Genomic DNA, 15,974 nt, shown 5'->3' on the forward strand with positions numbered 1-15,974 from the left:
GTCATTTAATCTGTTGTCATTAAACTTAAAAAAAAATTGCTGTCATCCATGAACTAAATTATAAATATTATAAAAAGAGATTCAGGAAAAACATAAGTTTTTATATGAACTTGAATCGAAAGACTGTTATGCTCTTTTTGAAATGGCCATTTTAAAAACTCAATGTAAACATTTTTTAAGTTAGAAATATTACTATCTCCGTGTTTGTTAAAACTTAATTTATTCAAAATGCTGTATATATTTAAAGCCAATCTACTTTCAGTACACACTTGTGTATGTTTGAGTACACTAAGCCAGATTGCGTTCAATCATAGTACGCAGAAAGATAGCGCTTTATAATAACACTTCTAGATAGTGACTACACACAGGTAAAGTAGCGAGACTAGCTAATAGTTTATAAGCTTACGGAAAGAGTTGAGGCTACCACTGTTTAATAAAATAAATTTGATTTAACACTAAATATTCCACGCTAACAAAAGCTACCAGATCATTCAAAAAGAGATTCATTTCACTCGCTGCGTAGAAAAATATTTTCATAACAAAAGTTTTCAAGGAATACCTCACCCCTCCCCCCTCCTCTATCTCTTAGTTTAGTTCCGTCATCCTTGTTATTCTCGTCGCTCCTTCATTAGGCCTTTTCAAAGAATTTTCAACAAAGAAATTCATTGTTAGAGAGTCTTCAAGCAATATTTTTGCCAAGAAAACAACATCTCAATCAGAACCTTTTCCCCTTATTCCTTCATTAATTTAGATGAGGAAATAAATATTATTTTGAACTGACTTCAAATAAGGAGATGTTAATTAAGACACATTTATTATTTTATGTTGCTTACGTCATATTATCTTTTATAAGCTTTGGAAATGAAATGGTCGCATTATAAAAATATCAAATTTGTCTGTGGAATGTTGGAAAGTGCCGAGATACAATACAATATTATTTGGAGCAATACTGTTATCCTATTTTTTTTATTTATTAGTCCCTTGCCTATTGTGAATGTCGGGGTATTATCAAAAGCGCCCTCAATATCTAGGAACATACAGAGTGCTATTTGTTGGTCTTGTATCGCCTTCTCGACTCTATCCACAAGTTGTAGAAGAGCCGTTTCTGTAGACCTAGATCTACAGTACGTGTTGGGAACTATGAATAGGCTTATTCTTAATTAGACTTTGTCGATAATCTTCAGGAGAAAGGAGGTAAGGTTTATGGCCCTGAAGGAGTTTGGCAGGAAGCAGTCCTTTCTGCCTGCCTTGGGTATAAATAGTACTTTAGCCTAACTCCATTGTTCTGGAAGATGGCCCCAGGGAAATGTTACCTGTAATATCTTGTAGTAATATGTCCAAGCCCTTTCGAAGAAGCGCTAGAAAAATATTGTCTAGACCGCTTGACTTATAGGGTATTTTGAGACTTAGAGAGTGTTGGTCCAAAATAAAAAGTATATAATTACACAATTTAAATTTCTGTGGTGAAGTTTGTTTTGGCTAATTCGTACGACCCTTAATTAATTTATTCGCGCTGACTGCACGAAACAACGTTACAGTACCGACCGTGACAGATCAATCCACCGGTACCCACAAAATCAGAAAACGCACTTTTCTAATAATATTAAACACGTTGAACGCGGGAGCACCGTGCAGCGAGATTAAACCATGATTTAAACTTAACTTATATGGATACCTTAAAAGCTTTCTAAATTGTTTGTCCTCTATTATAGTGTAAGAGCTGGTAACAATTAAAAGCCTTATAACAATGTTATATATTTTTTGTTAACCTTTTTTTTTAGTTTAAATTTCCCATCAACCGGCCAAAAAGGGCCGTGACGAGGTTTTGGCCTCAGTTCATATCTTCTCTATTTTTGAAGCTAAAATAAACTAGCATTAATAATTGTCTATGTATGTCTAACGTATAGAAGAAACGTATATAAAAATACTTTTAATAATCCAGTTTTTATGACACCCTAATAATAAACCTACAAATACAAAATGTTTATTTTCTTTATCAAGTATGTACATAAATCAATATTCATGATTGGATCCTCCTTTTAAGCACTATAGCGCCTGTGTTAGAAGACTCCGCTCTTCCATAGCTTATTAATATATATTACTTTATTTACAGACAATCAAAGTCTAACTTCTAAGAAGTATATCTAAAAAGTATGTATAGTAAGAAATAAGGTATGTAAGGTGTGTGCATTGGGTGTGGTTATAGGGGCTTATATCTTACGATTAATGAACCTGAAGACCTAAATGTATAAAGTGATTCTGATTTGATTTATATAAATCAGCCATTAGTGGCAATGTTTTTGATAGTTCCAAACCCCAGCTTAAAGAAATATAAGGTCTGAAGGAGCAAAGTTGTATAACAACCTACCAAAATACATTACATTTTTGCAACGAGACCGTAGTAAACAAACACGCCCATTGAACAACAGGACAGTGTAGGCATTATTTTCATTCGCTATTTTATATTAACTCATGGAATACCTTATTATATTTTTCCGCATATAGTAATCATTATGTATAGATACGCTTATATACTACGATTTCCAGCATTATATGCATATTATTACAAAGTTTAATTATAACAGTAAGTGAATTTATGCATTCTTTTGAGATAATAAGCTTCCGAAAACTGTTAGAGAAGCGATTTCGCTCAACATCTTCAAAAACAGGCTGCTATATCATTTACAAAGCAAATAATCATAATAACAATAAACTATATCTCGTAACTTGGACCACCGCCTTAAAAACCGGAAAGCAGCAATGAGCAAATTCGCCTCTCACTCACCGCTTTATGTTTTGTCATGTAAGTGACGACAGTCTTAATGAGAAATTAAAGTTCTTTAAACTGATAGTAAATATTATGAAATCTCAAAAGTCAAAATGGAATCTATTCATGGCATAATTTTAATGAGTTAATTTGCTGTAATTAATGTATCTATATGTATATTATTTATTCTATTCAATATTATCTTTTGTTGGTAAATGTTGGTAATTTAATTTAATATAATTAATTTAATTGTGAGTCAACTTTTAACGTATGACATAATTGTGATTAAATTTTTTTAAGCATCAAAGTATTTCTTATTTGATTCTTAATTATGAATGTTTTTTGCGCCTATAATTGAAGTAGCACTCAGCTTGTATTTTTGTCAATATTAGTGTATCCTTTGTTGCAATAAATAAGTAATAAATAAATGACCATAGGTAAACTGTTTTCGCTTTTTTATTCAAATTCATCGCCCAATCGGTAAGGAAAATGAAATTGTTATTTTATACTATAATTATTATTAAATATCTCTTAAGCTACACAGGGGATGAGCTAAGCTTATGCAATTAAACCGTCTCACGTTGTCAAGACAAATTAGTTTAGTCACGAGGTGATGGGAAAGCATTACCCTTGATCTTATAAGAATTTTATTCAAGGGGATAATCTATATATATAAAAATGAATTGCAAAGTTAGTCTCGCTAAAACTCGACAACGGCTGGATCGATTTGGCTTCTTTTGGTCTTGAATTATTTGTGGAAGTCCAGAGAAGGTATAAAAGGTGAATAAATATGAAAATGCACGGAATTAAATAAAAACAACAATAGTGTTTTTCCTTTGATCTGTCCCTTCGTTTAGAAATCAAATTGAAAGAATGGTTTAAAATGAATAACTATTTAGAATCCTTATATCTTTCTAACTTTCTACGGAGGTAAGACACAAACTTAATTTTAGCTACTTTGGTAGATTTTATGTACGATTTAATATTTGGTACGTCTGAGATTCGGTCGTCATTTATTTTTTGTACCCCACAAATTTTAATTATTGATGTTTTTCTTATTACTTTATATGGCAATACAACCTTTGCTGGGTCAGTTAGTGTGTATATAATAATAAGTTATACCGAGATTACACATAAATTACTAGAAGCGCTTGATTAATTTTTATAAAGTTATTCTGTATTATATATATGTCATAGAATGTTATAAACATATGTTTATTATTACATTAAAAAGATATCTTTTTATCACGCTTTTATAAGCTTGGTATATATATATGTAAGGCGTAGATAGAAGATGGACAATAGATGCGTCACTAAATTAGATTTGTTCCTGTTTCGCCTCTAGTTTTTGTCCCACATTCCTGTTTCGTCCCACGTTTATTTTTATTCCTGTTTCGGGTCACTTCATAAAATATTGTTTTACCCAGAAAAAAAGGTGAATTACAACAATATTCTAAATATATATAAGAGCAATAGCTTACCCGAGACCAAACGACTTTACCTTATGACTTACCTGCTTGTAAAGGTAAAGTCATAAACTTGCTTGTCCAGAGGGCACATAAAAATATTGAGTTTTAAAAACAAAAGTATTATATTGTATGCATTTAACGGTTAAAAAGGCTCCTGTTGCCACTAATTGATTTCTGGTATTGAGCACTTACTTGTTGAGTTCATTAATAATATTCAGTGTCAAATATAAGATTAATTAAAATATTTTGTATGCTGTCCGTACAAAACATGTTGGCGAATAAAGAACAAAAGTTGAGACTAAACAAGAATAAAATAATAAATTATACATTATTCCTATTTTAGACACGAAATAGGAATCAAATCTAGATCGAAAAAAGAATTTATTGTGTGGGAAGAAACTTTGCGGGGCGAATGAGGAACAAATCCTAAATTAACAATAATAATGTGACAGAGACACATAAATTTGATTGGTATTGAGAGTAAGTGAGATACACTACAATTCCTACTATCCCTTTCGCGTATGCGATTTTTTTGTTTGTACCCAGTTCATCGGCTCCCAACAAACAATGGATGACATTTTTTTTTATGGAATAGGAGGACAAACGAGCGTACGTGTCACCTGTTGTTAAGTGATCACCGCCGCTCACAATCTCTTGCAACACCAGAGGAATCACAGGAGCGTTGCCGGCCTTTAAGGAAGGTGTACGCGCTTTTTTTGAAGGTACCCATGTCGTATCGTCCCGGAAACACCGCACAAGGAAGCTCATTCCACAGCTTTGTAGTACGTGGAAGAAAGCTCCTTGAAAACCGCACTGTGGAGGACCGCCACACATCCAGATGGTGAGGATGATATCCTAACTTGTGGCGTGTCGTGCGAAGGACATTGACATTGTGCAATACTGTATAATTTGAATTCTAATTGAAGAAATTCTGACTGTTGGAAAGAATTCAGATTTTTTTTTATTAAGTTATGAACTACCAACAGAATTACATGTGATAACATTAAACAAGTCTTAGGTGCTAGGGATACACATAATTATATTTATAGGCAGTTACAGCATGTACATAAATACAAGGCGTACAAAAAGTTAAAATTTATATAATAAGTAAAGGCTAAATAAAGTTATGTAAATGTTAAATTTATACAATGAAAGGTATATAAAAAATAAAAATACAATAATAAAGAAAAAAATATTGATGTGAGTTTGCGAATTCAATTATGTGGGATGGGACGTTGTTGTCTATTAGATTATACAAATCGTCCAGAACGAAATCATGAAAACATAATACATGTCACAAACTATTACTTCATCAAATACGCTGACAGCGAATCTAGTGCCCATCTTGTATCTACAATGTAACGGAGTCTTGAACGTAATTTTCACCCACTAAACGTCGGATTGAAGTGGAACTTAGCACACTAACCAAGCGCCGATGACAAAGCGATAATTTAAATAGTCGGTCTTACTTTTATTAGTTTGGCATCTGTGTGTCTGTTGGTGTGTAACGGAGTCTTTAATTTGTATTTGGTTATTTGTAAGAAATAAGTAGGTAAAGTAGGTATTAAAAATTGGCTTGAAATGTATCACAGATATTGTAAAAGTGTTACTAAGGATCAACATTTTTGTATTGACTTACTTATAACTAACCATTACGCAATACTACGCGGATAAAACAGTTCAGGAACGCTCCGACTTTCTTCAAAAAAATTATGTTTAAGAATAACTGAGGCGTGTTGGTAGCCTGATGTTATCATATATAAAAATAATTAATCGAATTCGGTAGAACCAAAGATCAAAAACATCACTTGTAAAACAACCAAGTCTCGCAACTCAGTTCTTGTACCATAAAAAGCTGTGAGATCCATTTACATGTATGTAATACAATATTTAAGTATTACCTAGTCGGTCAATTTATTTAGTCCCTACTTAAGGCTCCTTCTCCCTGAAGCTATTACGTAATTAGATAACCGTACATCATCTTACAGTGACCGTATATTATTAAAAATCTTTTATGTTTATAAAAAATAGATAAACTGTCCATAAGTCAGGTCAGACTGATGATAATAATATAACAATAGACAAACCTAGTCAGGCTTCTAATTTTATCCACAACGAAGTTATAGGAGGTTGAAAATGGCCTGAACTGCTTCGAGAAAAGGATGGTACGGCCATGCCTCTTGTTTTTTCTCGACCTGGCGGGGGCACCACCGTGACCCCAGACTAGTGCGTTCAAACAAACAATCGTAATTCTTAGCATTATAACTTTACTAAGTATAAGTTCTCCTGTATCTGCGAACGTCACGTCAAGACCTTGTATAAGATGCCAAAATCGATGATGATGATCGTTTTTTTTTATTTATTATTTTATTTTACCAATGCTTGTGCTATAGTCGAATTTTTTTCTTGGACTCTTCGTATACATATGTAATAAATTTATATCACCATAGTTTCCTCTGTCTCCCGCAATTATAATCAGTTTTTGTTTGCTTTTGCTGAAGCAACGTTTGGACAGGCAACTTTTGTTGAAAAGTTTTATATTACTTTACTTTATTCTTATCGGCTATGTGGCTTCTTATAAGCCAAAGCATAATGTTATCTAAATAATATACTCTACCTAAATTGACATTGAAAACATGATACAACTTTCTGTGTTCTGTGATACAAACGAACAGTATTCTCTGGAGATTTCCTCACAATACCCTATCTAACACTGAAATCGAATGTCGGTTTATTTTGAGAGTAGGGTCTGCAAAATCATGAATTTATAATAAGAATAGAGGGAGGCATGGATATGCAAAATATTAAAGCATGTTAAGTATTTGTATACTGTTTCCCGGTAAAGTCTATGTCTAAAGAAACTCTAGGTAAAAAGATGAATGTCGGGTAAATATACAAATTTTTCCTTGTGTCAAAATGAATGGACTATACATGATTGTAACTAGTGCCTCCAGTGCTGAAACTCAAAATAAAGTATTATTGTAGGTCAGAAAATTACACTTATGAATATCAAAACTTGTACATTTTACCATCTATCGTTATTACGGTAAATTTGAGCAAAATGAGAAGAAATTGCAAAACATTTTGCATGTTCACCTCAAGGTTCGACAGCAGGAAGTTGCACTCGATAGATATATTGCACGATTTAACGGATGACAAATACGAGTGATGCTGTAAATTATATTTTACAGTGTAAAATAATAAAAAAATATAATGGACGACAGTCATTGGCTGTTTATAATATTAACGATACCCATAGTTAATTAGAGTAAGCTTAGAAAAGTCGAAGCATTACCAAGAAAATTGTTTTATTCCTTTTTCGAAAAATCGGGGCATTACACTACAAAAGACAGTTTATATTTAGATTTGAATGTAATTACGTACTGGCCAATAATTTTTTGAGACTTTTTGCCTCGAGAACTTTTGAAATATTAAGGGACCATACACCGGCAAATCGTTGTGTCAGATAAAAACATATTTTATAATATAAGTTACATTGTAACATTTAGTTTGGGACTAAAAATAAAGTGTTTCAGTTTTTGTAAAATTCCGAGTATTTTTTTATTTTAACAATACTTAAATTATTGATATAATAAAATCAATCGCTATTAATCGAATCATTATCGATTAAGAGTGGCATCTTCATAGTATATTTAAAAAGATCGATTTTTCTTCGGAACATATTATCTCGTTAACCAATTACAATCGAATCGAAACAACTCGCCAACTCTATGGTTTCAATCAGTATCATCTTTTGCGTAATAAATACCAAAAATTCTAATTTCAAATTCAAATATTTTCATTCAAAATAAGATTTAAAATCACTTATTGAACGTCAAAAAATACCACCCACAGAGTAGGTACTTTTAGTTATACTTGAATTGTAATTCGCAACAGCAAACGATATTTGAATTTTATATGCAATCCCATGCCGTTGTTTTGTGTTTTTTTTTACGACGAGTAGAGATACAAATAATATTTCCTCCGTTTATGCTAAAACTATTACAATGAGTGTTATCTATTGAGAATTAACTACGTAGTACGAAGTATTGTACCTACTTTCTTAATTATGCGATATACGATACCTATTTTAAAGTGTACATTGGTTTTACATCATACTTTAAACCATGATTTTTTTTGGTTCAGAATAACTCTGTAGGTACCCACCATAGGCACTAAAGTTCATGCAAACGAGCGCTACCCTCTTAACAATCTAACCGAACCTAACCATCTTCCATAAAAAATAGTATATTACGCACTTAGGGAGAAAAGTAGGTAATTGATTGACATCGCGTGTGGCAATGTCCTGCTTATCTCACGTTGCGTATACGATATTTTGTTGCGTAGACGAACACTATCAGATTTTAATTATGATATATTCTTGTGTATGATATAATGTAAATATTATTTTTTTCCCACTTTGATGAAAAACTCCGTTTAAGTCCCAAGTACGAGGGACAAAAGTCGTCTAGCCGGGAGTGAATCGGCCACTTTTGTCCCTCGTACTAGGGACTTAAACGGAGTTTGTCATCAAGGTAGGAAAAAAAAATATTTACATTACAAGTTAACATGATATCATACAAAATAATATAACATAATTAAAATCTGATACTGTTCGCGCATATCACAATACACATTAATTAAAACGGAGTGAATATGGAGGTTCATAATATAATTTTAGAATGTCCATTTATCGGGGATTTCTATTCAAATTACGGACTCAAAGAGAAACTATTATACTCGTGTTAATAAAGTATTATGTTACGTTGACACATTGATTATACACGAGCTTACATCAATGTCATTATTATATTATACCATAGAGTAGGGATGCATAATTACGTAATTATACTAACCCTTATTTTAGGTCTGTGTTCTAATCATAGCGTTAGAATATACTAGTCGAAAACCTTACAGTTCTATGTGTAACCAAGTTTGATTTGTCAGTGTGTTCGTTAGCTACTGGTTTTATATTCAAGATCTAAGGAGCTAAAACCATGCGTGGCTGACTGTTTACTACTTGTGAAAGATATCACATGTATTTAATATTGTAATATTGTGCCTACATATCATTTAAGTACTTACATTTTAATTATTTTACTTTAATACTTAGTGCATAAATCAATAAATTGTATTTAGTTGGTAGTTGGCCTTTTTGAATAAATAAATTACAATCAACCAAGGAGACTCACTATCACCCAAGCTGTTCTTAGCAGTCCATGGAGAAATAATACGACCGCTAAAATGGGAAACATATGGTTTAAATATGTTAATATTTACTGTTAAGTGAATACCACATGCAATTGAGATTAGCAGACGCTCTTATCATTTTCTCTAACAATTCAACCAACCTTATTTTATTATACTTCAAGGATTAGACGGAAAGTCTCAAGGTAGGTTTGACAAGGAACACACATAGAACAAAAGTGTACCTGAACCAATATCGATAAATAGAAATCCCGTTGAGTATGTCCAGCAAAACACTTAACACACGACAGAAGTGAAAATACTATCATAGCGAGATAATACTAAACAGATTTTCTTTTGTATTGATAAAGTTTTTTAAAATATTTTTAATTAAAATTTTGTATAAATACTCTGGTCTACTCGAGCCGACTTTACCGAGCGTCACAGTTTAGACTCATTCAATACGCGAAAGATAAAGAGCTTAGCGTGCTAAAAGACGTTTTAACTTAAAAAGTTCAATCCAGACAAAATGTAATAATAATATCACATAAACTTAACCATGGTATTTTTTTAAAATGAAATAAGACACTTTTTAAAAGATTAAAACGATTTTAATTGTAAAAAGTGTTTTATTTAAACTCGCGTTAATCAAATAAAATACTATATGCATTTTTTTAAATATTAAACCACTGCAAGAAACGATATTTTTTAAAACATTGTTGATAATTATAACCGTTATTATAACAAAAATAATTTGTAACGTAAGATAATAATTGGATAGAACTCACCTTCAAGAAGGAACAGCAAGCGGAAAATGAGGTGAAAAATCCTTTTCATCTTCAACATTAAATAATTAATCAAGGAAAATTATTCACCCCTATCTGTTATTATAGAACCACTTCACTTTGATATATTTATCGTCTAAGCGTGTTATAGCAACAACTTTTAGAGTAATTTATTAATTTTTTTGGTTGAAAAACATCGTATTAATCTTATATCGATAGTCAAAACGGGTTTACGCGCCAAGTATCCAAACGGGACTGCCGCTACGATTCATGCCTCGATGCAAACGTAGACTCTGGCTACGAACGCTTCCTCGTAGCAAAACTGTAGACATAGGACTGGACTCGTAGCCAAACGTAGAGGACTGTGGTACAGGTGTCAAGCCAATCATACCTATAATTGAAGATAACCTTAAGATTTAATCTGTCACTTCAAATACCTCATAATAGTGCAATAATTATTCTTATAAATAAAGAAGTGTAGTAGAAGAAAGTATTTAAATTGTATAAGGTTGATTTATGAATTACAAGCGGCCCGCTCCGGCTTCGCACGGGTATCAAATATATAGCCTATGTCATTCACTGAAAAAAATTATAAAAAGCTACGTTCCGCAATTTGTAAATCTGTAATATCTTCGAAAATATTCATTTAAATCATATGCTGTAAAGGGCCATATAGATCTATATTAAATCAACAATGTATTTAAGGTATTTAATTAGATAAGGATTAATGCTGTATTGGTTAAAATAGCTTCGAAGATTAGCCATTATTTGTCGTCAAAAATAAATGACAAAAAAATGTTATTGTGGGATATCCATAAGAGATAGACATATACCATAGCGGAGTTTTCTGTAGACCCTTTCAATGTGTACAATACTTAGTTCTTTATTTTGATAAATCTCGTAGGGTTATGCCTGCGTTTGCAATGTAAGCGGAAAAAATGTAACTATTTACGACATCACATTAGAAACCTCAAAGATAACACTATTTCTCCACTATTTATAAACCTTCCTCTTCAATCACTCTATTTATTAAAAAAAGCGTATCAAAATCCGTTGCGTAGTTTTAAAGATTTAAGCATACATATGGATATAGGGACAGAGAAAGCGACTTTGTTTTATATTATGTAGTGATGTTTTATAAATCCATCAATAACTATTCTAGAATTTTTTATCTGAATTACACTGAAGAGTAGTAAATGTTGAAAGGTTCAAATTATTTTCTTTTGCAACATTTTTCCAAATGTTTCTTTATGTTGTTTATGCAATGAAGGTCTACTATGCAGTTATTTTTTTAAGAGGAAGGAGTGAATTGATATTGTGTATAGCCAGAATACTCATATGCCTGTAAGAAAGGTTTTGCCGCAAAAAACAATAAAGGCGCATGATTCATAACTATGTGCCTTTATTGTTTTTGAAATGAGCAATTCTATTATTGTGAAATGAATTTAAAACGGTTTACACTTAAAATGAATAATTGATGATGATTCAAAACTGATTTCAAATTCAGTGTAGTATGACCCCAAAAACCTTTGAAACGATATCCACATAATTGAAGTAATTTGGAGCTGTTTTGGGTTTGATAAGACATCAAACTCGGGAATCTTCCCGGAAAACTGTAAAAGATAACAATATTTGTACAGTGACAACATTATATAAACTTCAAAAATGATTGCTAACGCTTTGCGTGTGTGTTTATGTACTACACCTAATAACCGAAAAGCTAGAAACCTAATGACTAAGAAGTCTAGGAGGTAATACCTCTTAGACTCGGGTATCAACAACGAAGTAATACAATAATGTATAAATATATTAATAACGAGATAAGACCGTTAATCAGCTCCATGGTGGCAGACTGAAACTCCACACCAGAACAACCCGGGTTCTGAAACACAATATAATTTTGCAATAAATAACACAATATTTAGAAATAATAAAACATAAAAATAATACATTGTTGAATGAACAAACAAATTTAGCTTCTTCACCATTGTTACGTGTCTCTTTCGGGGGAAATACGTAACAGCAGCCGAACAATCACAGCGCGCCAACTCATGACATTATTATGACAGGTACACACGATATATTTATTACATATTCTATAAATTTGATGCTGACATTTAGATCCAATTGCATGAATCGTGGTCGCGGTCTGCGGGGGCGGCGAGAAATTCTTGACAAATTGACACTTGACACTATTATAGTACATCAATCTGTCCACTGTCATTCGTTTTGGTCTTTGATTCCCAAATTCACGCCACACACAACTGATGACGGAACTTAAAGTTCTGCGATGATAAAAGTTTTAAAAATGTATTAATACTACAAAAGTCAATCGATGTCACACGCTAGAAAGTGTACACTTTGATTTACATTTTTTTTCCAATGCACTTCGAGTACTTCTAACTTACTGAAAACGTGTATAAGTTGAATAAAATTTATGTTCACACAAAGTATTAATTTTCATTTTTATGGTAAAATTGTCAGCACTCATTCACCAGCGCGTATATGTCACAGCTATATTATCAAAGCCGTGATATTAAAATTTAACTTGTGATATTATAATTTAACGGTGGATTATCGATCGACTTCATTTCTTACAATTTGACGCCCTGGTTTTAGTGAAATTGTAATGTCACGGGTACACTATACTGATATTGTAAGGCATTGATATTTTGACAATTTTACTGGTCCTTGGTTTATCGGCCGTCTCTGATTGGTCTTTTTCTTGTATATTGTCATTATTTTTTATATATACACTAATGTAATCAACTAATAGTTATCTAAGCGAATCGGTCTTTGTTTACTAGTAGATTCCAAAAACAAATTTATACTGTTAACCACAACTCACGACCTGAGCATAGCGTGCCGCGGTAGCCGCTGGCGAGTGCCAAAGCCATATCGGCCCTTAAAAGGTATACAAGGCATTTATTTTCTCAAAATTGATTTGTTTCGAATTCTTTTTGATATAATTTCTAACACTACCACTGAGAGAGATGAAGCGGCGCAAGAAACTCTCCTTTTTCACTACAATTTCAACAATAATTTCATATAGAAAATCGCCTACACGCTCCAATGTTTACTGTTATTGTTTTGCAAATTGCGTATGAAAAAAAATTTACACTTCAGAACGCTCGACGTCTCACACTGCTAACTTCATTTATAGATAATACTTATATTATAGTATACCTAGATTAATTATACTATTGCCATAGTGTACCCGTGATATTATAATGTCACTAAAACTAGGGCGTTATATTGTTAAAAATGAAGTTATTGTTAAAATTGAATTGACATTCGAATGTTTAAATATAATATCACTAGTGAAACTGTAATACACGGCTTTGACAATATACCTGCGACATATATATTACTACCCTCATTACGATCCTTAAAGAGAAAGCTTAAGTCTAATAAATCAATTGGATATATTATTACAACCGCATATCTTCACAAATGTGGTTTCCATTCGACATTCACCTCACTCAATACCAAAATAGCAATATCTATTAAATATTACTAACTTCCAACATTGAAACTTACTCTTCACATGCTGCCAACATCTGAGACAGCTACATATTCATTAAGTTATAACAACTTACAACTTAGGTCGTACAATAGAATCAAACTGCCGCAACTTTACAACTAAGGCGTCTCACATACGGATTGGAGCGTGCTTCCAATCAGGCATTTATTTAATATGTGATCTGAAATAGATTTTTTGATCTCTTTCCTGATTTTGGCGTTAGATTACTGATCTATGGAACGTTCCATCGATGAGAATACGCCGTATTCGTATTCGTCGGATTAATCTTGACAGATCAGTCGTGGTCACGTCGAACGACGAACGATTCTACGCCAGTTATCCCTGGCTGTTGCTCTCTGGCACATGTGTTTATGGGAGTATTGGTTAGGGCTTTGATCTGGTCTGTCCAGCGCATAGGGGAGCGTCCTCTTGACTTACTGCCGTTGACCCTTCCCTGAACAACAAGTCTTTCTATGGCATGCTCTCCACGTCGCGTGATATGTCCGAAGTATCTGAGGATACGCGCTCTGACTATAGATGAAAGCCTTTCTGTCACAGTTCTTCACTTATCGAGACGTTTGTGTCCAAGATACTCGTAGCATTCGTCTCCAACACCACATTTCTAGCCTGTTAATCCTTTGTCTCTCTCGTTCTTTGATTGTCCATATTTCGGCACCATATAGTACTATGGGAAACACTATAGATCTCATTAACTGGACTTTAGTAGCTTTGTTGATATTCCTGTCCCGCCATATCCTCGTCAACTTCTGCATTGCAGATGTGGTAATAGCAAGTCGCCTTTTAATTTCGCCTTCGTATGACAGCTAAGCGTTTTCTTTGCCTTATGAACTTGAACATTACGATTGACATATGAAAATAATAATAATTACGTAAATTAAATATTAATAAGTAAATCATAAATATGTTTTAGTGATCTGTTTTTTCAATCCAACCATTGTTCTTCAATTGCCCTTTAAAGCAATATTATTTATAAAATTTTATACCTCCAGAAGTTCCCGCCCAATTTCATTGCAGAAAAACCATAAACGCTTAACTAACGCTAACTAAAGCCGCATTACCATCCCATAACCATAAGGACATTGAAACCGCCATCTGTTGGCTGAATCGTTTAGGTACTACATGAAAAAGCTTCCTAAGTAATCCCTGAATGCGTATCTAAGGTCACATCACAAAAAATAATGTTTGTTGTTTCTGGGCAAATTTTTGATGACTGAACTAGCCAGGGTTCAAAAGGCATTATTGACCGAAAAAATTTTAACAAAAAACAACCGACTTCAAAAAAAACTATTCCAAATCAATAGATATAATATGCATTTAAAATAAATGCGTATTTTTATACAAACTTATAAGTCTAATTAATTCATAATTATTGTTATTTATGGAGTGCATATAGCAAACTTAAGACATTTTTGTTTTTCTTGTTTACAAAATTGCAATGAGACCAAAGGATAACCCACAAACCTTCAAATAAAAAGAGAATTATCAAAATCAGTACAAACAATAGAAAGGTAACTAAACCAAATAAAAAAACAGTGTAATTGAGAATCTCCTCCTTTTTTAAAGTCGGTTAAAAAGAGACTGATAGCGAACACAAGAGTTCCCATTACATTACCAGACGTCAATGTATTTAGCCTTTTGCATATTATATACCTTTGATGAACATATTTTTAGCTATAACTAAAATAACGCAATTTTACTTTAATAACCGGCTGCTACGATGTTCTAACCATTTTGCTAAATTCGTCAAGAATTTGCTCTTAAGATTCCTGAATGTGAAAATACAGTGTAAATTCTTCACTCTGTTACTAGGAACAAGTTCTCCAAATAACACGCTTGAAATATTTTACAGAAATTATCATGCCGCAAGAATTATAACATTAAGAGGGTTTGTTTGATAAAATATTGAAACACGTCGACGGCGGCCCTTACGTAAATTATGGATTTTGTTATATTGTTTCATGGAAAGTATATACAATTATCTTCTTCTTCTTCGTGACACTCTTGGCAGAGCGGTCGTGGTCAACACGAAGTGACATCTTTTGGGGCAGATGTGATTCGGCCCACGAGCATTCGCCACTCGTTCAATGGACCGTCCACAGCAGACTTAATTTGGTCGGTCCATCGCATGGGCTACCTTCCTCACCCTCTGCTGTCCTCCACTTTACCCTGCACGACAAGGCACTCGACGGAGTTACTCTCGCGCCAGGAGACGTGTCCGAAGA

General features: G+C 32.9%; 1 protein-coding gene across 1 annotated transcript in view; it reads right to left on the reverse strand.

Moving 5' to 3' along the window:
• Positions 1 to 10,446, reverse strand: part of LOC126970179 (uncharacterized) — a 31,988-nt gene extending 21,542 nt beyond the window's left edge. Inside the window, exon 1 of the mRNA XM_050815960.1 lies at positions 10,212 to 10,446. Coding sequence (XP_050671917.1) covers positions 10,212 to 10,269 — 58 coding nt within the window. The 5' untranslated portion in view covers positions 10,270 to 10,446. The remainder of the gene's footprint in view (positions 1 to 10,211) is intronic.
• Between the last annotated feature and the right edge of the window lie 5,528 nt (positions 10,447 to 15,974).

The sequence above is a fragment of the Leptidea sinapis genome, chromosome 20 (assembly GCF_905404315.1).
Source record: "Leptidea sinapis chromosome 20, ilLepSina1.1, whole genome shotgun sequence".
In the NCBI taxonomy this organism is placed as follows: Eukaryota; Metazoa; Arthropoda; class Insecta; order Lepidoptera; family Pieridae; genus Leptidea; species Leptidea sinapis.